At 35.0% G+C, this 25382-nt stretch overlaps 1 protein-coding gene across 2 annotated transcripts; it reads right to left on the minus strand.

Annotated features, from left to right (window-relative positions):
- Positions 1-3146: 3146 nt before the first annotated feature.
- WHAMM (WASP homolog associated with actin, golgi membranes and microtubules) lies at positions 3147-21792 on the minus strand. Of its 2 annotated transcripts, none has more exons than XM_074295297.1 (10): positions 19902-21792; positions 16426-16599; positions 15181-15331; positions 13483-13652; positions 12642-12807; positions 11961-12142; positions 9782-9868; positions 9453-9548; positions 6872-7379; positions 3147-4390 (listed from the first exon to the last, which is right to left on the minus strand). In XM_074295297.1, the coding sequence occupies exons 1-10, from the start codon at positions 20514-20516 to the stop codon at positions 4098-4100; spliced, it is 2442 nt and encodes an 813-aa protein (XP_074151398.1). In that variant the 5' UTR covers positions 20517-21792; the 3' UTR covers positions 3147-4097. The 2 variants fall into 2 exon arrangements, with proteins under 2 accessions (XP_074151398.1, XP_074151399.1); XM_074295298.1 differs by having other exon boundaries at positions 4218-4386.
- Between the last annotated feature and the right edge of the window lie 3590 nt (positions 21793-25382).

Consider the following 25382-nt stretch of genomic DNA (forward strand, 5'->3'; position numbering starts at 1 on the left):
GCAAATCACTCTAGTAATCTTTGCCAAGAAAATCCCCCCAAATGGGGTCATAATGAGTCAAACATGACTAAAATGACTTTACAAAGCATATATAAGGGGAAAAATGCAAGATGATTTGAATCCATCTTTCACAAAATCATCAAAAGTGTTTTTCTTAAAATATAGGCAGATTTGATCATGTCACTACCATGCTATATAAACTTCCCTATTACGTCTGGGATAAAAAATATTTCATTTTTATCTGATCGTTTAAAAATTATATTTTTGTGGAAGCTTCAAAATATAAATAATTATCAGCAAAAGGCAGTATGGCAAAAAGGATAGAGAACTGACTTTGAGGCTATAAGATCTTAGTTTAAGTCTTATTTCTGACATATGGATTATGTGGTCCTTGGCAAGACACCTTACTTCTCAGTAACTTAGCAACTTGCTAAGGCTAGAAGTTGCAGAAAAGAGTTCCCTATGCCAATGAAATTATGTTTCAGTCACTATCGACTATTCCCATAATTATTAATACAGAGATATGTATATAAATTATAAATTAGTAAATATACATTCATTTTTCAAATAAAAATACTACTGAAAGGTGTGCATGATTCAAAAGTATGAGGACCAATGCTATAGTCAATTAAACCTTTAAGGCTTTAGGCATCCCCCATTTCCTTTTATTATGGAAATTAGAGGGATGGAGTAGAAATATTGCAATTTTCTTCCCCTCAAATGTAGTTGGTTGAACTGAGAAAGAATAGATTAGTTTTAGCCTAGAAGGATATACTTAGGGGAATATTTCAGAATATAATATACTTGACTTTGTCTTGCTCAAGTTTAATCCATGATTTGGAAAAGAAAACCTTTCTTTTTCGCATTTGTTTATGACACAAAGTTGGGAAAGAGCTAGTAAATGTGATAGATGAAAAAAATCAAGATCCCAAATAGTCTTGATTGGCACTGTGCCTAGATTATGGATTATATTTTCTCTCACAATTTCAGTTGTTGCATTTGTTTACAAAATTATTTCCACATAGGTGCACAATGTGGGAGAACTTGTAACAAGGAAGAAACCAAACCAAACTTCATGGTTTTATTTGAGCACAATATCTGTGTGATATATCTCCTAATGAAAACACTTTAAATAAATGTAACAAAGAGAATTGTGAAAAGTGATTCCTAAATTAAGCTTGAGAGGAGCATTAATTAAAAAAAAATTTTTTTTCACTCTTTGTAGTCTTAGAGGGACTATACACATATTGTCAATCTTAATTGATATGGTTAATTTTGATGATTTTTTTTCTTTTATTCTGTTACTAGGAATGATTTGCTGGGTAGAAGACAAATATCTGAAGATGAAAGTGATATAAAAATAAAATATATCAATGAGCCTTTTTTTAAGTGATATTTTGAAACATGTATATAAATTTTATATAACTATGAATAGGTACAAATATGTGCTTGAGTATGTATGATGTGGAGTTTGGCACCAAATAATGTAGGTGAGATATCAGATGATGGATGGTAGGCACAAAAAGTTGGGGTTCAGTCATGTGAATGATACACAATGGGAAGAGGTTACAGACAAAATAAAGGGGTACAATAGACACCAGGAATGGTAAGTATGAAATAAAGTTTGGAGAGCATAGTGAAAAGTTCCTCAGTAGAACTCATAATTGTTCAGTAGAAAGTGAGCACCCCATGTAGTTGGGGCATGTCCTTAGCTGGCAGGCTAAATCCTGAAAGAGACCCAAGCACCCAAAAAGAGTTAGCTGTAAGAGGAGAAATGAGATTGGGAAGCAGATTGGGAAGTTAGGAGAGATACTCCATGATATGGGGAAGGGGTAAGGAGAAAGACACTATGAAGCAGAGGGCCATGGTGGACTGACCCAAAAGAGAGCAGCAGCCATGGGATGGCCCATAAGTAGATTTTGTAGGGAAAATTTAGCCTCAGGTACATGACTGGGATTTCTGACAGCATGGCAGGAGAAACTACTCAGGATCTCTATAGAGATTAGGTCTCAGAGGTTTGACATAATTTGGATTTTAGACTGGACGATATCCCCAGAAGATGGGATCATGAAGCTAAACGGATCTCTTAACAGTACCTTCTCCCTCCTTGCCTCAGGGGTCAATTCTTTAGTTTTTCTCTGTACAAAACACCATTCTAGACGTCATCATTTTGTATATAATGTATGTTTAACCATATATAGAATACTATATTGAGATCTATGAGCCACTTTTTAAGAAAAATGTAATATGATGAAGGGGCCTGGACACCATATCACATAAAAACTTTGAAAAACTAGAGAATTTAGCCTGGAAACAAATGTCTAGTGAAATATAAGAAGCAGGGTCTTTAACTTTTAAAAAGCTATCATATAAAGGTATTTCAGATTTAGAACTGATAATGAGAAATTATGGGGAGAGATTTTGATCTCACTTAAGAAATATAATTGGAATTTGTCCAATTATAGGAGAAAACTTGTACATAATTTTTCAACTAACATTTAAACAAAGATTTATGGTGAAAAATATTAAATATATATATATATATAAATTAAATATATATAAATATAAATAAAAATATATAAATATATTCATTTTAATATTCAAGATAAATGTTTAGGATGAGGAGCTGAGTTAGAAAGGGACCCTGGATGATTTAGTCATGTCTCCAACCTAAGACAGAATATCTTTTTTTGCTACATTCCTAAGTCATTCTGCCTCATCCCCTCTCTCCTGAAGAGAAAGTTATTTCCTGAAGCTGCCCATTTCATTGTTTGACCATACTTGTCTTTAAATAGTTCATTCTTTCTTTGAAGTAAAAAATTGCCATCTTATAAATTCCACCTATTGTTAGTTTTACTTTCTTGAGACTCAAATCCATTTTTCCCCCCAGATAAAATTGAATTAACCTACCACAACTGAAGAGTCTTTTAAATTTTGGAAGATAATGATCATCCCTTAGCCTCTCAGAACTTTTCATTGATTCTTGTACACATGGTTTCCTCATTTTATAGTAATGTTTAGGTACCAAAAAGAAGAACATGATTTCCATGAGCAGTTGTTTCCTCAGAGGAAATGTTTCCCACCCAATCATTAACTAAAGGTTTTAAAATTTTCCCTCCAATAAAATTGTACATGTCGAACAAAAGCTCATTTGAAATTTTATTGAATTCTTAAGTCTTATATCTGTAAGTTTTTATTAGAAATGTTAAAGAATTAGTAGCCACATGTTTCAAAATTATATGAGTGAAGGTACTATAGGCTTTCCATTCCCCCTAAATATAACACTGAAATACTGAAAACAATTCTGTGCACAGATATACTAGGAGAATAGAAAATAAATTATATTTAAAATGTTTCTCAAGTGTCAATGAATTATTCTGGTGATATAATAAATTATTCAGTTTTAACAAATTAAAATGTTGATAAATACAATTATTTCTATTATATAGTAATATTTCTGAATTTTAGCAGAAATTGTCCAATACTTCCCCAAAACCCCATTTTCCCTCAAAAGTAAGATAAAAAGGTAATGTTTACTTTTCTGATGTGAAACACCCTTCAAAATCAGAGTGTAGCACATTCTCTGCTGCACATGGCTTAATGAATAAGTACTAGTTTCTCGTGCCAACAATGTCTGCCAGTTTCTTTAATCTCAATTCACTTTTCTCCTTTCATCTCTAAGATTTTTTGGGGTGAGGATGAGGGATAGAAGCTTGTTTGTTTCACTAGCCAAAGTATTTGCTTTAGAGTTTACATTTTTACATTTATTTTGTGACAAAACATCAGATATATATCCTGAATGTCTTCCCACCAGGCCAGGGGCTATTCAGAAAATTCACCCATGAAATGTAATCTAAAGATTCTTTGGTTAATTAGTGAATGAAAAGACTAAAAAAACATGCATATTCATTTCAAAAATAGTGAAAATAATGAAAACCTCTGCAACGTAGTTCTCATAAAATGTTTCTGTTTTTATAAAACCATTATGGAGGTTGTCCTTCCCTGAGTATGTATATTTCTCAGAAATCCATATGCGCCTATATTGCTTTATCCTGAGAACTTCATTATTCCAGCAAATCTCTAGCTTCAACAACAGGTTAACTGTCCCATTCTGTATTAGTCTGATCTTCACTGTCATCCTCCTCAGAGTCAGCAGTCACTCTCTGAATTCTCTGGAGAGCTACCTTGATGCTTTTCTCCAGCTCACTGGACGACTCTTTGTTGATGTCTGTGATGGGCTCTTCAACTTTCTTCAATTTAACTCCTTGTTTAATAGCAGCCAAAATGTTATTTCTGACTGAAGTTCCTGAAGTAGGCAGAGTGGATTTCTCTACTTTGTGGAGAAGTAGTGCACCATGTTTTAAAGAAGCCAAAACTTTATCCATACTTCCTTAAACAGATTAAAAACAATAATAATTATTATTAAAGCAAAAAGTTTGTCCAAAGTTGATCTTGATGCAGCATTCTTATTTACATGATTTAGATACAAGGATATTTACAAATAAAATGATTTAAGGATTTAGCCAACAATCCATTATGAGTTAATGATGGTAATGTAGATCCCTGTTTTTTCTTAGAATTAATTCTCCATGTCACAGAAAATTCTTACTATGTAAATCCATAAGCAATATTGAACAGATGCAGATAAAGTGGTAGCCATGTTATTATTTCCTTAGATAAAAGTAACTTAGTTCACTTGCCAGAAGTGATTACCCTCTTTTAATATGTATAAACTTTAGACTTCTTACAAACTTCCTAAAAAGATTAAGGTGACCCTAAAAGAAGAGCCACAGCTGACTGAGGTATAACTGATCTATCACACTATAAATCCTGACTCTAATACAAGGCAAACACTTCCTCTAACAATTTTGGTTCTTCTTTCTCTAATCTACACATAATCTTCCATATAAATGGAAAATTCTTATTTTTATTTTTTTTAACAAGCTCTGAAAAACAAAGATAACAGATAAAAAAGGAAAAAAATTCTTTCTGGTTTCATTTATATAAGCCACTCTATATTTTACTTCTAGTTTTCAAAGTTGTACTTCTCTAAGCTAAAATCTTACATACAAACTCAATTGCGTGCTGCAAGCTTGAAGTCAGTTGGTCTCTACAAGTGAAAAGGTCCACAAAAAAAATTCCAATGAACAGCTCCATTATGGGAGCTCTGTTTTCTAGGTCTGGCATAATATGTATACAGCAGGACTTGGTACATCCACTGGACTTTGGTGAGTATCCACTTTATGCTATACTTAAAGAATTAGAAGTGTAGCAGTAAATTATTGACTAAGTTGGGACTCCATAACCTGTTGAGCTATTTGAGTTGCTTTTCATTTCCCCCAAATCTTTAGAAAGTTAATTAAGAATGGATAGGGAGGAAATGGAGAGAAAGGTGGTAACTATGATATGCCTGAACATCGAGAGAGCTATACTGGCAATTCTGGTCAACTGTTTATATTTATGGGTTGATGTGGTTTGGTGAGAAGAGGAAGGGAGATGGTGGCAACAATGGGTTTGAAACTTTATTAGGTAAAACTTGTAAATCCAGATCTAGTAATTTGTAATTCTTGGGCTTTAGGTATGACTCTAATTATAGGATTTTGCTTTCAATTTAAACTTGTAAATCAAATTCAGAGATTAGTTCTGGGAATGAAAAGATTTCATAGTCAAGGCCCAATTATTTTGGTGATTGTTTCTTATCACTGATATAAATTTTTTTTGGTATAATATGTAGAAACTGTTTTAAGACCAAATTGTTATTACTATAAAAAGATTTATATAAATTCTAAAATTTTAAGCATTTTTGCTTTCTTTCATCATTTATAAGAATTGGCTTGTGCAAATATGCAATTTAATTTCACATTAATAATACTGAGATTTAAACTGCCATACAATAACATAAAACAGTTAAAAACTAAAGTCTTTGATAATCTACAACCCAAACAACAAGAACTAAAAGCAGGGAATATTTTTGTATTAACACAGGGCCTTGGGTGTAGGTAAGCCAATAAATGCCTGATGAATAAAAAATGACCAAAAAAAAAAAAAAAAAAAAAAAAACTTGGTCTGTTTCAGCAAGTATTTAAGTATTTATAATGTGCTCAATAATATAAATATTGTTAAAACATCTCTACAATTGCTAGCATTAAAATAGATTTATGCCAGTAGCTTAAAATTACAGCTATTATGACAATGTATCCAGAATTAAATTACTCTATTAATGATCAAGATCCTTAACTTAATAAAGAATGACTTGATTATGTTTCCTTTGAGTTTTTACTAAGGCAGGAAAGTATACCTATCTCTTTTAGAAAAAAAATTGATGAATTTATTTCAACAAAGGTTGATATGAAAAGATCTACTTATCTCTTTATTAAATTAACTAAAAGCAAGAGTTTTATGACTATTTTACACAGCAAAACATACTGATTTTCCATTAGAAAAGTAAGAACTAAAATGTCCTTGCAAATAACAAAAGTTGTGGAATCACAATGTAACTGACAAGAATTCATACCAAATAATAAACAACTCCTCAAGATCATTAGTACTCTCAGATTATGAAACTTGTATTAAAGAGATTCATTAATAATCTGAAAGATATTAAATCATTTAATTCTTTAAAGTGGTCATGTTTGTCAATAATTACCTTAAGATAGCCTTATCAACATTTCTGTCAAACTCAAATATTGATGGCCTGCATGATTGATTTTTAAAAATTGTTATATAAAAAAGAAACCATTGGAATATTTTGAGATTGGAATAAACTTAGGGCTCTATTCTAAACTGCAAGATACTGTGATAATTTCAGATCCCAGAAATAGGAAATGGAAGTTTAAATTATCATAGGAAGAGACAAATTTCAAATATTTACCTGTACAGAGGTTTAAAGAACTTTTTGAAGAATCATATCTTTCAGCAGTCGATACACAGCCCAAGGGAAGTGGCTGATCATCATCTCTTCCAGATGTCCTCAATAAAAGTGGTGAAGAAGGAAGAGGTGGTGGTGGTGGTGGCGACGGTGGTGGCGATGGTGGTGGCGACGGTGGTGGCGACGGTGGCGGCGAGGATGAAGGAGGAGGTACAGCAAGAGGTATTGGTGCTGATGGTGATGTCAGTTCCCTGCTGGTTTCTGAATGTGGTAGATCACCAAATGGAACCAAAATCTTACTAGGGATATTTTCAGGACTGTTTTTATGTTTAGATGTTTTCAAACTTCTAACTTTGGATGAAGGAGTACTTCTTGTATGCTTAGAAGATGAAGGGACTATTGACAGTGGTTGAGAAGCTGGTGATGAGATTTTCTGGGAAATATCTTTGGGCAATTTTGGACTAACTGGTTTTGAATGAGATGTTTTAAGTACAAACTGAGCTGGACATTTCTAAAAAAAGAAAAGAAGAGTTACATTAAAAGTTTGTTTAAAATGTTAGCAACAAAACTTAATACAAGAAAACTTACAATAATTCCCATTTATGTAGCACTTTAAAGTTTACAAAGGGCTTTCCTCCCATCAACCTTGACAGAGGTAATTGAAGTATTATTAAAACTCAATTTTACAGAAATGAAATACTTCATCTAAGTTATCAGGCCAACACTAAAAAAAGGTCTCAGTCTAGAATATTCAACCAATCCTGTACTAGAAATAAACTATACTTGGGTACTTATTGAGCTACTCTTGGACAAAATAACTCAGTTATTGAGCACTTATTCTCAACCATCCTGTAAGATATATATGAAGGCAGTTTTGTCCTGATTTTCTAAGGAGACAAATTCAAGGACTAAAGCCCTTGGCCTTGTGTCAAACAGGTTGCAGTTAAAAACTAAGCACTAGAACTAAGATCAAGCCCTCTTGGCTTCCTCAAGATGGCACTAAAAGTTGCAAAGAACAGGAGAATTTAGAAAATGGTTGGTAATTTAAAAAATAAATATTCATTAATTCATCTGTTATAAGCAATCACTTGAGACTACAAAGCCTGCATTGTAGTTGCAATTCAAGAAGAGCATTCTAATAGAAAGAGAAACAAGTCCAAGATACATATGTAGTGAAAATTCACAAAGAATCAGTAATAGAAAACTGCTATGAGAATTTCAGGATGAGAAAAAGGTCTTGTGGATTATAGCTTTCAACAAAAATTATTTATGAAAATAGGCTTATTCTATTTGGTCACATACCAAAGATTCTTGTACCCTGTATTTAGTATCAACTTGTACCCTAAAATATTCACTATGACTGGCCAGTCAGCAATAGACCATTAGCTATTGGTCAAGATATGTTAACATCCCTTCTTAATTCAGCTATGGTATTAAGATCTTTTAATTATATTTTACTTATACATATGAAACTTAATATTCTGCTTCTTCAATACAAATAAGTTTTCCAGAATATCCTTTTGATCCTATGACTTTTTTTTTACTTTTTCAACTGAAATTTCATTTCAATAACACTCAATTTTATCTGCAAGTAATTTTCACAAGCTGATACTGAAAAATGTTTTATAATACAGCAGACATTTCACCTGTTTATTAGATAGCTCATTTAATGTAAAATGTTCCTAGGGCTAGCTCTTAGACCTTTGAAATAATAAAAATATTAGCTTGAGAATATATGAAGCATAAATATCTTAGTCAGTAGTTATCTAATTTGGGAAGGCTTGTTTCTTGCCTTCTTAAAATAAGTCCTTAATAGCTATAAGAAATTCAGAATGTTTGCTTGAAACAGATGAAATGTTCTTCAAATTAAAAAAAATAATAAACTAGGAAACACCCCTTCTCTAGAAATATTAATCTAGACTAAGTTCTAGATAAAGAATCCAAGTAAAATTTAAAAACATAGAAATATCCATATTTGTCATGTACCAAATTTTTAAAAACATTTTCAGCTAAACAACTCCATATGATAAATATTATTTCATAAAAAGTGATAAATACATGAGAACAGTATTTCTTTAAAAACTTCAATCAACAAATCATTTACAATAGGTGATTTTTCATCATTATTTTAGGTTAGAGATTTTAATTTATTTTAAGGTGATTTTTGGTCTATTTTATTCTTCCTGACAGGGTCTAGTCTTCTAGATGTTTGTTAAATGAAGATTACTATTCATTCTTGAATCCTGCATGTTTTCTTCCATCTCTCCCAATCTCTATTTCTGGTCCTATCCAGACTGGGATCCTGTATTCCGAGTGATACTAAATCCAACATTCTCTCTGATCAGAAACACAACAGCAAATGGGGACACAAATAGGGGATAAAGGGAGGGAGTAAATATGGCTTTTATTTTCTCAAATTTAGACTACTGATTATAAAGTTGTAATAAAGAAATATGACTATAAGCTGCTATTTCTCATCATTGTATCTAGCCCATAGTAGGCTCCAATATATTTGGTGAATTGAATTCAGTTGTGTGTGTATATGTACGTGTGTGTGTATGATATAATTATTTCTAGTATTTACCTCTTTAAATGATTTTAGGCGTTGAAGTGTTTTCTGTCGTTCTTGGCTTATCCACTCTTGCTTTTCCTTTTCTTCTTCTTTTCTCTTGTCTCTTTTCTGTATTTAAAACAAATAAAAAAAAAACATACACATTCATAATCTTTAAAATGCTTATCAACTCTCATGAGAAATAGAGGTGTCAAAACCTCTTAACCTCTATCATTCCTCCCTATGCCATCTGAAAAAGGTTTAGAAGGTTAGCCATAGAGGAAAATTGAAGATTTCTTTATTTCAATGGCAGGCTAATGTATAGTGGTAAAATGATTAAGCAATTTTCTTTAGCTACTCACCATCTGAATATTATGATGCTGATGAAATCGCTTTATGTTTTCCTGTGCCTGTTGCAGTTTGTGATTATGACTTTCCTTGCATTGATCCTGTCAGAATAAAACAAATACAAAATCCAATTCAATTCTTATTTCTGTAGGCTATGTTTTAAAAAGTAGTATTAAAAAGCATTCATCTTGTAGCTTTCTCATTCAAGATACCCCACGAGTATGGATTTCCATCATAGCTCAACAATATCTCTTTCTAACCAATGTTGACTTGTACTTTGAGAAATGAAAGAAGAGATTCTCCACCAAAATGAATGATATTTACCGGGCAATTCCCTAAACTGTGAGTAGGTTGTGTTCCAAAGGAACTAAAAGTTGTGGTAAAATGCAAGGTAGCCTCAAAGTCTAACAAAAAATTAAAAGCAAAATTTATGCCTGTTAATTGGGGAATGGAAAATTATTTTGTCCCAAGGAATGAAGAATATAAAGGATTCAGAGAAGGATAATTTTTTATGAAGTGATACAGAGTGAAGAAATCAGAGCCAAATTAGTAATATAAGTGTAAAAATGTAAATAAAAATCAACACTGAGGAGCAAAAAAAAGACTCTGGTCAAATACAAGGTTCAGTGTTAGTACCAAACTATTCAAGCTAAATCTGATTATATAGATGTTAAATGAAGATTACTTTTCATTCTTAAATCCTACATGTTTTTCTATTTCTATGTCTATATATATATATACATACATACACATATATACATCTGTACATATACATGTGTGTATATTTGTGTATGTATACATATATACACATGTGTATATATACATATATACACATGTGTATATATACATATATATATTATATATCCCTTCTTTCTGTTAATAATCAATAATCTGTTTTTTCCTCTGAAAGTATACTTTGTAAATGGCTTATTTAGAAGTATTTCTTGTGTCAAAATAACATATCAATAATTTTAAGTCTATTTTACTAATGAGACACCTGAAGTACAGTACAGTACTGTAATCTTATATATAACCTTGAGCTTGTCAAGTTATCATTCAATGGTAACTGACCATTTATAATACTGTCTTGAAGGATATATTCTAAAATTTAACTTTACATGTTAGAAACATTTACTCTTGGAGGGCTGTTAGAGAAGGTTAGATCAAATGTTCCTGATTACCAGGAACTTCTTTATAATCCTTCACTTTTTTAAAATGCAAAAATTCTATGAATTATATGAAAGAAGACACTTGATAGAAAAGCAGTTCCTAAATAGAGGAACTATGATTTTGGAAAATGAACTGTTATTATTCAAATTCTCCTTATCCACTTATGTCATACTGTATTCACTTAGGAGTGGGACAGTTCAAAAGGGCAACTAGCTGGGGTAGTAGACAAACTGCCTAGCCTGGAGTTAAAGAAAATTCTTCTTCTTTAATTCAAATATGGCCCCAAACTCTTATTAGCTGCATGACCCTGAGCAAGTCATTTTAATCCTATTTTTCTCAGTTGCTTTATAAAATGAACTGGAGAAGGAAATGGCAATTTTCTTTGCCAAGAAAACCCCAAATGGGACCACTTTTGAAGAGCTGGATACAACTAAGTAACAACTCAAAACTCAACAATTAAGATATTGAACACACCCAAAGTATACTGGAAAAAGCTTAGGGCGATTGCTTTTCTTGTTATAAGGGTGAGACAATTCTGTAAGTACTTTAAGTCTTAGCTGTATAAAGATATTTTAAAGGAAAAAAAAAAATCACTGACATTAGGAAAATGAGACTTCATTTTAAAGACAGATGAGTTGAAGAATGTTATTTGAATAATATTTATTTTAAAGTAACAATTTGCTTACAATAAGCTAACTTAAGAACTACTAAAGCACATTGGTAAGCATTCCCTACATGTATTCTCGGCAGTAAAGCCCCCTCCCCCCCCTTTTTTTTAATTACAAGAAATTATAAATAAATTGTGGTGAATTCCTATCACAGTAATTATTTTTTTTAAACTAATTCAACTAAGGAACTTGAACTCATAAGAAGAAACTTAAATATGCATGTAATAACTGGAAATACTACATAATTGCACACATTCTTCTATAGTTAACTGTGTTGTAGAAAATCAGATATTATTGTATTTTTATCCATCAATAACAGGAATGGAAAGGAAAAAGATTCCCCTGATGCATTTACTTTTTTATTCCTGAGATAGGCTCTTCTTGCACAGATGAGTAATCTCTTGGATTCTAGTTGCTGGGATTTCTGCTCGAGCATCTTCATTTCTGAAACCTGGGAATCCTTCTGCCCTGCTGGATGATTAGCAAGTTCCTCAGGAGTTTCAACAGTATCATAATATACAACTTCATCTTGTTTCTCTATAAATAGGCAGCATTAATATTATTATTAAAATTAAGTCCTTAATTTATAAAAGAATCTGGATAAGGAATTTTAAACATGCATTTAATAATACATTGTCAGTAAAATAATTTAGTATTTTTAAAACCATGAAAAAATTTGTCTAACCCTGTGATTTCTTCTCTCCCCTTGTCCCTAATACTAATTACAATTTGTCTGTAACTTACAACTTTACAAAACTGCCTAACATACTAGAAATTCAAGTGACCTGCTCAGGGTCACACAGCTATTCTGTGTGAGGCAAGATTTGAATGTAGATCTGACTCCGAAAATTCCACCCCATTACAATAAGCTTCCTTTTGAAGAAAATTTTTTAGATGCAAAATATTTAAACCTTAAATTTTACAAGTTAGTTTAAATTTTTAATGTGAGGCACATCACTTATTGGAACCGTATTACATTTAACATTGTAAAAGTGTCTAGTAGCTGGAAACAATTTGATCTCTATGCACATCTTACCGTTTATGAGTCGTTTCGTAGCATCTAACTCTGTAATAAGCAGCATCTCTTTAAACTTCAATATCTCAAGCTGAACGTCATATAATTCAAGTTGAACTTCATAATACTGCATTTCTAGTTCATCTATCATATCAATGTTTCTCTCTGCTTCAGAAAGATGTTCTACCTTATTAATAAAAAACTAAGTCAATAAAAATAATACATTATGAAAAATGTTTACAAATCATCTCAATTATTTTCTGAAAAGGAACAGGTATATATGTGGAGAAAAACACTGCTATAATTTGCCTGTTTAATGTGACAAAAATGCTAGTGCTTTGTGACCAATTTACATCAATTTATAAGAGATCTTTATTGTATTCTTCATAAATTGTGAAACATTGTTTTAAGAAACTGATGGACAGAGAACAATGTATTATGTGGTAATTTCATCTTTAAAGTTATAGGAGCCCAGGAAAAGTTACATGGTCATGACCCTACAAATTATTAATAATAAACAATTTGAGTACATCATTAAATAAATTACAATCTCCAAATAATAAAAAAGTATGCTCATACCCTTAAAATATCAGTTGATTGCTCAAAGTAGCTTATCTACTTTTTAAATGAGTTTAACAGTATTACAAAGGGAATCATATCATAAATGGGTTAAATGCTGACTTTGGTGTCTTTTACTTTATAAGGGAAAAAATCTATAATAGTAACAAGTTGCTCTCTAGTGATTTTATATTTGCTTATTCCATATCATCTTCAAAAATGTTTGAGCTCCTAGAAAGAAAAGTGTTACATATGTTGTAGGGGCAGTGCTATTAGATCAAAATTACATTTGTTTTCACCTTACTTTTTTTTTAATTTCAACTCTTTTTCGATTCAAGCATAGTTCTTTGGCTCTTTTGTATTGTAGAGTTTCTCTTGCTAACATGTACTTCAGTTTTTCAAGTCTGGGAGCAGCTAAGGCCCAGGTAACTTGGCCAAATCTCTTCTCATCCAATTCCATGTGTTTTTTCATTCCTATTGCATTAAAATTAGAAGACAAATGACCGGAGAAATAAGTGGGTTGTGTAACAATTAAAAAATAAGTCCTTCCCTCTACTTTTTGCCCATTGTTCCTAGTTTTCTTTCCCTTTAAGCACTATGCACAAATGAGTAATAAATCATAATGATGTCCTATTCCTATCCATACCCTCAAACAGAATGAGGGAAAAAAGATCGTTATTTCTATACATATCAGGTCCTTTTTTTTTTCCTGAAGCCCCTATCTTATTATTTTTTTTAATTATTATTATAACTTTTTATTGACAGAACACATGCATGGGTAATTTTTTTTTTTACAACATTATCTCTTGCACTCACTTCTGTTCTGACTTTTCCCTTCCCTCTCTCCATCCCTTCCCCTATATGGCACACTCATTTCATATCAGGCCCTTTTTCTTTTGAAAGCAAAGGGATTGAAAAATCTTTTGAAAAGATTTGTGTTTTATATATAGTACCATTTCATTATAATTGCTAAATACAAACACTTAAAAAAAAAACACCTGTTAACCCACTTTGAAAATATGTACTGCTTTAAAACTTAAATTTTAATCTTGCCAATTAATCTAGAGCAAAGGATAATTATCAGTAACAAATATAGTAAAAAGCAATTTTGAAAAATCAATTTCACCTAAAAATGCTTTTAAGAATAATCTCCTTATATTTGAAATGGCTGTACATGCAAAACCTATATCAGATCGATAACTGTCTGGGGGAAGGGAAAAGGTAAGGAGAAAAAATTTGGAATTCAAAATCTTATAAAAGTTAATACTGAAAACTATCTTTACATGTAAATACAAAAAAAATACTGGTAAGTGCAAGAAAAAACAGAGTAAAATTAAAAAAAAAAAAGTAATCTGCAATGCTATCAATGAAAGTCAAATTCTGCTATTTAAAGATCTACATTAGTCCTTTTTTAAAAAGAACTCTGCTTTTCTAGCCTCATCTGGTACTTTTAACTTTGTTTTGTTTTAACTAAAATTAGACAATTTGATTATAGTTTAATGGTTTGGCCATTATTTAATCCTATTTACCTGCACATCTGCAACAGTAAATCCTGCAGAGCTTAAAAAAACCAACTTCAATCTTGTAATGAACTTTGGGAGGGTACAGGGATATATAGGAGGTAAGGGAAGTAGTGAAACCACTACTTATACTATCCTACAAGATAGATTACAGCTCTGAAAATATTTGTATAATTTATATATTTATGTGATTCAGTAAGAACATGAAAAGTAATTCAAATTCATATATGTAGTTTAGAAAAAGCTGTTCCTTTAGAAATAAAAAGGTTAATTGCTATAATTTCATGGATATCTAATACTGAAGCAGATGTCTACATGACATTTCTACTATTAGAAATTAGACTTTCAGGAAGCACACCAAAATTCTGCTTCTGATAGTTTTCAACTCCAATAACATTGGAAGAAATGAAATTCACACATTATTGTTTATTTTGGGAGGGCTGAAAAGTCTAGGTTCTCTCACAATATTCTTTCATGCTTACCAGCCAATGCATTTGCTGTTTCCTTAAAGTAATTCACCGTGATGTCTTGAATAGATGTCACAGCTTCATCAGCTTGTCTGGTCCATTCTCTGGCCTCTTTTTGCAATTCCTCTATTCTCTTAGGGCCTAGTTCATCAAACTCCAAGGACTTCTATAGAGATATAAAAAGAATGATTTTAGCTCACTAGTGGATAACAGCAGTATGAATAATGCAAAGTGTTATGTAGGATTCTAAATACCTTTACCCTTCATCTAAAGTAGGCAGCAGGAATTATTTTATCTACTTATTATTACTTTTCTTCATAAAACTTTGGCTTCTCTCCTGATATGGAAATAACACCCTAAAATGTGTATACAACCTACTTGCAAGGAAAAGTACTAAGACTTTTTTTTTTTATGAATAAAGAATTATGCTTTCTTCATGTACAAAAATACAGTATTTATATTAAAAGAATTCTGAAAAAGCAACATTGGTGACAATGTTTTATTGCTATAAAGAAGAGCTCCTCTATACACAATTAATTCTCTTAGAACTATAGAACATGTGTGTACATTCCTCAACTAATTAACTCTAATAGTTCTAATTCCATACTTAATTTGTATTGAAATGGCAATTCTAATTGCAGCCTGGCTTTAAAAATCTTTTTTCCATAAAACATAATTTGTATATTAAAAAAAAACAAAAAAAAACAAACCACTATGAGAGGGGAAAAAAGCGGAACAAGTTCATTAAATAATAACGGTATAATGCAAAAACTGCAAATGAAGACTTATTTTGTAAAATAAGTCAGAGTAGCATGTATTAGTATATTCATTTAGCACTGAGGTGAGATATTGTTGGTAGAAATGACTTGGTATAGTGGACAGTACAATGAACTAGGAGTCAAGAAACTGGGATTCTGGAACTCTTGTCAATCAGCTTTTGAACTAAGATGAATAATAACATCTCTATACAATAACTCTGTATTTCATTTATGAAATGAAAGTACTATCTGAAAAATTGCTTTAGGGCTCAAATGAGATAACATAAGGTACTTTGGAAAACATAAAACATAAAAATAGATTATCATTACTTAATTTCCATTCCCTTCCCAAACCAGTGTAGATATACTACTAAAATATTCTTGTATGAATAACTAATGTAATTTGCTAATGTAATATATTTTTATTCATTTAAATGCAGTTGATGAAATATTGCTTTGCAAACAGCACAATAAACATAAGAATATATGAAAGAAAACATACTGAAATTTTTAGCTTGTATAATGTTGCAAGCTCTCGCATATCCCTAAATGGTTGCAGCAAATATTCATAGAAGTTTGTTGCCACAGTAACTAATTCCTTGTAAGCTTCATCTTCTTCTTCATAAACTTTCATTAAATCTATCATCTTGACAGTATTTTTATGCCCATGAACAATCTAGAAGATAAAAACAATTTTAAAGGTTATTAACTATAGTAGGTTTAAAAATTGTATAGAATAGTGTGACCATGATTCCTTTATTTAGTTAAATTTTAGGTGTTCACCAATTTTTCCCAAACCATAGCTCTCCTTTAGTTAGAAACCCAGCTCCTCTAACTCTAAAGTCAGTTTTTCCCCCCCACTGTAACACACTGATTCTCATAAAAAAATATTTGACAGAATAACTTTTCAAAAAGTAAAATTTGGTTAAATTCCCCTTCCCCAATCTCTTGCCCTCTGAAACATGGCATAAGAGTAGAATTTATATACTAAGGTTAAACTTTTTAGCTTTGATAGTGAAAATGTACAAAGTCACATTTAAGGATGGGAATATGCTCAAATATTCCCATATTCCACTTGTGAAGTGAGGAGATAGGGGAAAACCAGATTACCTCCAAGGTCTTTTCAGCTTTAAATTTATCTTAGAGTAACTTGGGGTCCATGAACTTTTTTTTTTTTTTTTAAATAACAACTTCAAGATGGGTTTCCTTTTTAACTCCATATACTTATTTAATTCATTTAAAAAGACTGCTCTGAGTTCACTGGGTTTACCAGCCTACCTAAGATGTTTGTGGGGGAAAAAAAGTTAAAGATCTGTCTTGAGAAATCCATACCTGTAAGACATATTCTTTTTTTTTTTTTTTCTCTGAGGCTGGGGTTAAGTGACTTGCCCAGGGTCACACAGCGAGGACATGTTAAGTGTCTGAGACCAGATTTGAACTCGGGTTCTCCTGAATTCAAGGCTAGTGCTCTATCTACTTCACCACCTAGCTGCCCCACCTGTAAGACATATTAACCATGATTTTATCAAAAGCCTCCTGTTATGTATATTTAATTTCAAACTATCATTTTTAAGAGAATCTCTTAAATTCTAATATTCTGAGGTGAAAGGCTTAACTTGATAATTTCATATTTACCCCTGGTAAACTGTACTTAAAAAGATTTGATTCTATCTTCTCCATCTTCAAAACTCCAAAATTAAAAAATCCCAATTTTAGTTTGCCCTCATATGGATTATCTATTCCCTTCATTATTTTTCTCTACCCTTCCATAAGTACTAGAAGATATACCATGATTTTATGCAAGGATATGATGCTTTTCACTTTGCTTTCAATGTATCTTTTAGGTATCAGCATTTTATAATTTTATTTTTATTGCCAATTGACTACTAGATGTTTCTTACTTAGATAATTCATTAGCTTCTCAAATAGGCCATGTCCAAAACAGACTTCATTCCCTTTCTCAAAGCTTCATCTCCTCCAGACTTCTCTACTACCACGGCAAGCACTACTATTTTCTTAATTATTCAATGTCATACCCTTTTAGTAATTTCCTCTCTCCCTCACTTCCAGTCATTACTTTTACTCCATTCACACAGCCACCATTTTAATTCAGACCCTAATCATCCTCAAGCTAGTGGTCCTCACACTTTTAAATAGGGGGCCAGTTCACTGTCCCTCATACAGTGGGAGGGCCAGACTATAGTAAAAACAAAAGCTCACACTGTCTCCGCCCCTCAGCCCATTTGCTATAACCCGGTGAGCCGCATAAACGTCCTCAGCCGGCTGCAAGTCCAGTCTTTCCTCCCAATATTCACTCACCTGCTAAAATAATCTAAGGCACAAATTCACTCATGTCCTTTTGTCAAAAAAACATCGATTTCCTCTAGAATAAAATGTGAATTCCTCACTCTGGCATTTAAAACCTTTCCTAATGTAGAATCAATTATATTTCCTACTTTTTTTTTCCACATTTCTCTCACACACTGCAATATAGATTGCAGCTAAACCAGACTATTAGCTGTTCCTAAACTAATCTTCTGCCCACACATTTTCCTAATTCATTCTTCATACCAGGAATACACAGCTTCATCTTGGATTGCCAGTATCCTTACTCCTTTCAAAGCTCAGCTTAGAGGCTACCAACAGAGCTTTACTATCCAGCTGTTCCCTTGCATTTTACTGTGCACATGTTCTGGATAAATTCTTATATTCTCTTCAGAAGATTCTAAGCTTGCAGGTAGTTAGACTCATTGTCTTTCTATTCCCATGCTAGTATTTTGTACATAGCATATGTTTAATAAATGCTAATTGAATTGTTTAATTATGTCAAAAATGTCAATTCATCAATCGTACATTGTAACTGTATGGGGAATTGAAAACCTGTATGATGACGACAAGATTCTTTTCCTGGGTCCTAATGTAAAACATAAGATATACCTTAAGCTATCTGAATTGTTTCAGAAAACTTTTTATATTTATCCACAAAAAAGTTCATTCACCATTTTTTTTTGTCCTTTCATTGTTTTATGAAAACCTCCTAAAGCATGTTCCTTGTCCATTCTCTAGACAGATTTCAACTTTCACGTCTATTCTCATGCCCATGGACCAGTGAAATTTTAAGAAAAAAGTATTTTGATATATACCCATGTAACTTAGTTTCCTTGGTAATTCTATATAATTTGTTAAGGGGTTTATACAGTCTTTGCTAGACTGCCATGGGGGGCTAGTTTGCACCGGGCATACATTCCCAGGCCTGGAGTCTTCATGACTCCATGGTGTGCGTGCAATCTGGCTCCAGTCCCGTAATAATTGTGTAACTTAATCCCGTTTTCCTCAGTTTCCTCATCTGCAAAGTGAGCTGGAGAAGGAAATGACAGGTCTCTGAGGTATCTCTGTCAAGAAAACCCTAATGAGGCAACAAAGGTTCAAACACAACGGAACCACAGGATAAGACTGCCAAAGAGTCTATGATACACAGAGTACGGCCCTGCTCTTGGGGCTTTCCAATAGAAGTGTCCCCACATACAGTGCTGATTTCTGGGTAAAATGTTTCATATTTTGTAAATATCAGCCTTTACAACAGAGGCAAATGGGAGCTCCTCTTATCCTTACAGGCCTTGCATCTGTTGCCCGCTGGTCGGGAGAGGCACCCACACATACTCTATAAGGAAACCGTAGCACAGTCCTTACACAGGGCAAGGACGGGGCTTGAGAGAAGGCCCGAGCTTACAACAAAGCACCACTTTTTGGAATCAGATTTGTATCAAGACCAGCAGCAGCCACTAAAACTCTGAGCTTTCCTTCTCCTTTCCTTCTGAGCACGGGTTAGACTCATCGCAGCTTTTAATAAGGCTGATAGAGGAGGGTAACAAACACCCCGCCCCTTTGGGAGGCCGTGAGGATGCTCCTGTTTTCCAGGTGCCAGACTGCACATGGGGGGTGGGGTGAGAGTCCCCGCCCTTTCGTGCCCCAGCCCACCCGAAAGAGCTGCTCCTGGGCCCGGACCACGTGCTCCTGCAGCGTCTTCTTCTGGAATTCCAGCAGGTTCTCGAAGTACTCCTCCACCGGCTCGGCGTCATCGGGGAAGAGCGAGTCCAGGACGATCCGGGTCCCGCACATGTCGGTCGCAGCGTCCAGGTAGCGCTCCAGCTGGCGGCACTGCTGCTTCAGCGCCTCCTCATCGGGCTCGGCGGCCGGAAAGAGCAGTGCCCACACGCTCGAGCCGGTCTCGGGGGGCAGCGCGGGGAACCAGTCCTCCAGCTGCTCGCTCACGGCGACCAGCAGCCGGTGCAGGCCCTCAAGTTCGGCCGCGGAAAAGAGACCGGCCCAGCTGAGCGGCCCGCTCGTCTCCGCCTTCTCCGCCTCGGCCGGGGCGCCGCCCTCACCTGGGGCCGGGCCGGGGCCCTCGAGCCGCCGCCGCCGCCGCTGCTGCTGCTGCTGCTGCAGGGTTCGGTTGTGGCAGGTCACGGCGAACTTGGCCTCGGGCTCATTCCAAGCCACTATGAAGTGTAGATTGGGCCGCTCGGACTCGGAGAAGAGGTCCTTCTTGAGGACCGACCAGCTCTTCAGGCTGTCGGACGGCTCTTCCGCCATGGCCCGGCCTTTTCCGGAAAGGGCCGCGAGGGGCGCTCCCTCACGAGCTGCGAGGCTCCCGGCTAGAGGACCGCAGTGGCGCGGGGCCGCTCCGCTTGCCCGGGACCGGCGCCGCCGCAGCCGCCCGGAGCCTGACCTCCCCTCGCCTTCTCCAGGAGCCCAAAGGCACCGGGGCCATTTTTCACTGGGGCGAGGCGTCCCAAATACGAATCACCTTCCACCACTGCCCCTCCCATTGGCCGAAGCATTTCCACTACTGCCCCTCCCACCAGCGGGGGTGTGTGTGTGTTTGTGTGTCCACCCTCCACTGTCACTCCTCCCATTGGCCGAGACACTTCCATCAGTGCCCCTCCCATTGGCCGAGCCAGGCCGCCAGAAAAAAAAGAAGGGGCGGGCGCAATCACCGGCTCTACCGTGAAGCTGCGGGGAATGGAGAGAGAGCGGAGTTTGTCATGGGGGGTGGAGCCAGGCTGCTTAGTTTAATGAGGCTCGGAGAAAGGGGAATTCCAAAAGTCCTCTTCCAACTTTAGTCTCTTCTCCCCCATTGCTAGACCCTCATCCTTTTCCAGTTGTAGGCTCATGGGATCATTGACCAAGAGTTGAGACTTACAATGCCATTTGGTCTAATCTCCCCATTTTACAGATGAGGAAAACTGACCTATGGAGGTTTAAGTGATATGAGGAACACCTGTAGGGGCAGCTGCGTTGAAGTGTCTTTAAGTGGAGACTGACTCTTGGTAACCCCATTTGGAGATTTCTTGGCAAAGACGCCTGGCCGGTTTGCTGTTTCTTTCTGCTTGTAGGACTTGATGCAAATCACTTACCAACTTTGTGAATTTTAGTTCCTCGTCTATAAGATGAAGGAGATGAGCTAGGTGGCCAGTAAGGCCTGATCCAGTTCACCACGAGTCCAAGAGCAGATTAGTTTAGGAGGGCGGGAAGGAAAGAGGGCCTGATCTTTCATGGGAGGCAAGAGGACATTGAAAACTGGAGAAGATGCTGCAACCTCCGAGTCATCGTCACCTTCCTAGCCATAGGTTGTAGGATTTGTCTGAGGGGGAAGCACATGGAAGTTGGGGATCAAGTGGGGGATGGGCTACTATAAAACAAAGTCCCAAATGTGAAAGCTGTTGATTTGGGAATCTAGAATCTTAACTGCTGTACAATCATAGAATCAAGTCAATTTCCCTTCTCCTTGTCATGGAATGGAAATTCCCCTGATCTGGCCCCTCCCTCTTCTAATATTTTAAAAATAAAAGTTTTATCAGTTTTTTTTTTTAAATCGACAATGTGATCGTCAATTTCCCATATCTTCACCATCCTTTAAAGAGAACTATATCCCCTGTACAAAAAAAAGTAGTTCTATAAAACTAATCATCGTATTGGCCAAGTCTAACAATGTAGGACTCCTTCTGAAGCCGGAGTTGGACACCTCTCTCTCATTAGAGTGTAACCTCCTTGAGGGTTGGGACAGTCTTTTGTCCCTTTTGCATCCCTAGCACTTAACCCAGGTCCTGGCACATATTGTGTTGATTGATTGACTGAGAGAAGGGAGGTATGGTTTCATCATTCTTCCAGAACCAGTATTGATCATTGCATCAGAATTTTGGTTTCTGCACCAATGCAGAGAACAATGTATCAAGTCAGGGGAGCATATGGGGAAAGAGATTTACTAAAAGCTTAGTCATGCTTAGGGAAAGAAAATAATGATTTTTTTTTTTTTTTTTTTTACTGAAAACTCTGCCAAGTAGTCATCCTCTCACTTTTACCCCAAGTGGATTATTTTGACAAGTAAACAAGGGACTTCCCAGCTTTGAGTCACTTGTCCAACACTGCCCCTCCCCCCATAGGAGAATTCTCTTTCCCTTTCTGTAAATCTAGATTCCACTTGAAAGTGATGCTTTAGGGATGAAACTGCATGATAGGAATGTGAAAACTGCCAAAAGAGAATTAGGATGGCTGAGAAGGTCCCCATGTACAGTACAGCAATTGGGATTCTAGATACCCAGATCAACTGGGTTGCTTTTCAACAGCTTTCACATTTGGGACTTTCTGTTTTATAGTACCCCACCCCCACTTGATCCCCAAGTGTTTGCCCTTCTGAAAAATCCTACAACCTAGAAATGGAGGCTCAGAACTGTTATTCTAGTAGTGCTGAGAATTTTTCCAATCTGATGATTTCTCCACAGCCATCTCATCAAAGGTATCTCTGTAAAATAGTTTCAGTTTTTGTTTTGCCTTTTTGTGTGTGTGGCCTTTCTGATAATCCCCCTAGTGCCCTAGTGAGATCTTATCTGGAGTATCAAGATCAGTTCCAGGCCAATTATAAGGCCACAGATAAGCAGCAGAATGTCCAGAGCAAGGCAACCAGGATAGTATAAGACAGTGGCACTTAACTTGGGGGCCATGGGTAGATTTCAATTCTATGTATTTTATTTTAAGCATTTAAAAACTCCTGAGAAGGGGTCCATAGGCTTCACCAAACTGTCAAAGAAGTGATTGGCACAAAATGGGTAAGAGAAGTCCTAATCTAGGACCTCAATTTCAAGCCATATGAGGGTAAGTTGAATGAACTGGACTGAACATGCTTTCAGCATATAAAAAAATTTAGTTAACAAGAACTAACTAAAATAAGAAGCTACGAGATACTTTACTTTTTTCTTCTTTTTTCTCAAAGGTGAGTTACTCCCTGGCCCAGCTCCAGCTTCCCCATGCACCTCTCCTCCAGGGACCATGTTTCTGTATAGTAATGTCCCAGGGTCTCTCTTGCAACAGGCCCTAATGTCTCAAAGATCCTCTCCTTACCCCAAAGTCTCAAATCTTTAATCTTTAAATTTAATCAAGGACTTTAATCAAGGAATAAGAACTGCTGATTATGGTCCTGATTAAAGACAGGCCTGTCCCAAGCATATTCTCTCAATCTTACCAGGTTTCCCTTCCTTCTTTTCCACCTGGCTTGAAATTCCTCAGATTACTATCAGCTGTAGGTTAAATAACTAGTAGTAGAATCCTCATCAACACTGAAAATGAAAAGGTGGAGAAAATTAAGTGTCACCCAGCTAACTGGTTTTGGCGTCCAGACTGGAGTCCAGGTCTCATGATTACTAACTAATCAACAAATTCAATAAACATTAAGTAAATACTTGATGTCAGACACTGTGTTAGGATCTGGGGGAATCAAGGAGAGAGAAAGAAACACTCCCCACCTTTTAGGATCTTACAAAATCAAATTTTATATATATATATGTATATATGTGTATCTATAGATATTTTTCTCCCCTCTATTTGCTCTTATGTCTTACCATATATTACCCACTAACCTACTATGGACCTCCTCAGCCCAGTCTGCATCACCATGTGGGTGGTAAAAATTAGTGAATGACATGAATCTCAGCCTGGCCTGGTAATTTGCTCTCTTGCATTTAAAAAAAAATATTTGCAATGAATCGCCTTTGTGAAAGTGAATTCCGTGGTATCTGAGACATTCAGAGAGAGGCTTGAATAATTTTTTAGGGATGCTGTAGAGGGATCATTGAACAGGGGTTTGAGCCAAGTCCTTTGTCAGGTCTCTTTCAACTCAGAGATTCTGTTACTCTGTAAATAACCAAAGTAAGGACACAAAAAGCTGCATAATCCTAGAGTTGTCCTTTGGGTAGATTTATCTATTTGTCTTCAGCGAGTTCTCAGGTTATTATACTTTTAATTATTAGTCTTTCTAGTTTCTACAGAATGGGTTTGTCTCCAAGAAGCAACAAATAAAATTATAAAACCCTAAAAACCCTAAACCTGTTGTTTTTCTGACTTGCTTTCTATCCCATGTTGAGGTGATTGGAGGGCTTCCATATTTCTATTGAAAGCTAAAGGTTAATATGATTGGAGCAGAGAGTGTAAACCAACAAGATTAATTAGAAAAGAACACTAGCTTTTGAGTTAAATCCTTTCCTTTCTATGTGATCTTGGGAAAGCTTTTCAGATCTCAGTTACATAATCTTCAAGTGAAGATTATAGACATTTAAAAATCAAGTTTTTGACATCCATCCTCTTTAAATAAATCTTGCAAGTCTTCCCAGATCTCTTAGGTCATAATAATATCCCATCACACTCATATCCCATAATTGTTCAATCATTCTACAACTGATGGACATTTGCTTTCTTTCCAATTCTTTGTTATAAGAATATACTGTTGTAAATATTATTTGCATATGCTTTTGCATAAATATGCCATATTTTTGTTTTAAACATACATCCTTTTCTTCTTTAATCTCTTTAAGGTATAAGTCTATCAGTGATACCACTGGGTTAAGAGGGTATGCAGTTTAATGATTTTTTAAGCAAAAAATGGTTGACTCTTTAGATAGTTCCACCAAGAGAGCAACAAAAGCCTCTCCAACAATTGTTTCCTTGCTTTCTGGGGTCATAGCTGATAAGCTAATGCATGTGAGCTAGAAACTCAGCGTTGTTTTAATTTGCATTTCCCTTATTATTGACAATTTGAAGCATTTTTTAAAATATGATTGTTGATATTCTTTCCTTGAGAACTGCCTGTTTGTATATTTTAACATTTATCTATTGAGGAATAGCTCCTATTTTTTTATGTAATTAATTTCTATCTATCTTGAATATCACATCTTTATCAGAGAAATTTGTTTTTTTTTCCCCCAATTGTTTACATTTTAATTCCAGCCAAATTGCTTTTATGAAAAAATTTGGCCTTATGTAATTGAAATTGACTTTTTAAAAATTAATTTTGATGCCTTATTTGTCGATAATGTTTTCAGTATACTTAATAATGAAAGGCACCTTCTTTTTCATTCCTCTAATAAATGACCTTTTTTTTTTTTTAAAGGCCATATATCAATTTGGGGC

Source organism: Sminthopsis crassicaudata, chromosome 2 (genome assembly GCF_048593235.1).
Source record: "Sminthopsis crassicaudata isolate SCR6 chromosome 2, ASM4859323v1, whole genome shotgun sequence".
NCBI classification, from domain to species: Eukaryota; Metazoa; Chordata; class Mammalia; order Dasyuromorphia; family Dasyuridae; genus Sminthopsis; species Sminthopsis crassicaudata.

Bases quoted from the DNA above. Each gene is read 5' to 3' on its own strand.
- WHAMM (XM_074295297.1), bottom strand. From the start codon at position 20,516: ATGGCGGAAGAGCCGTCCGACAGCCTGAAGAGCTGGTCGGTCCTCAAG. The intron at 15,332-16,425 runs GTATGTTTTCTT...ATATCTCTATAG, and splicing joins TATACAAGCTAAAAATTTCA to AAGTCCTTGGAGTTTGATGA. The intron at 12,143-12,641 runs GTAAGATGTGCA...GCCTATTTATAG, and splicing joins TACGAAACGACTCATAAACG to AGAAACAAGATGAAGTTGTA.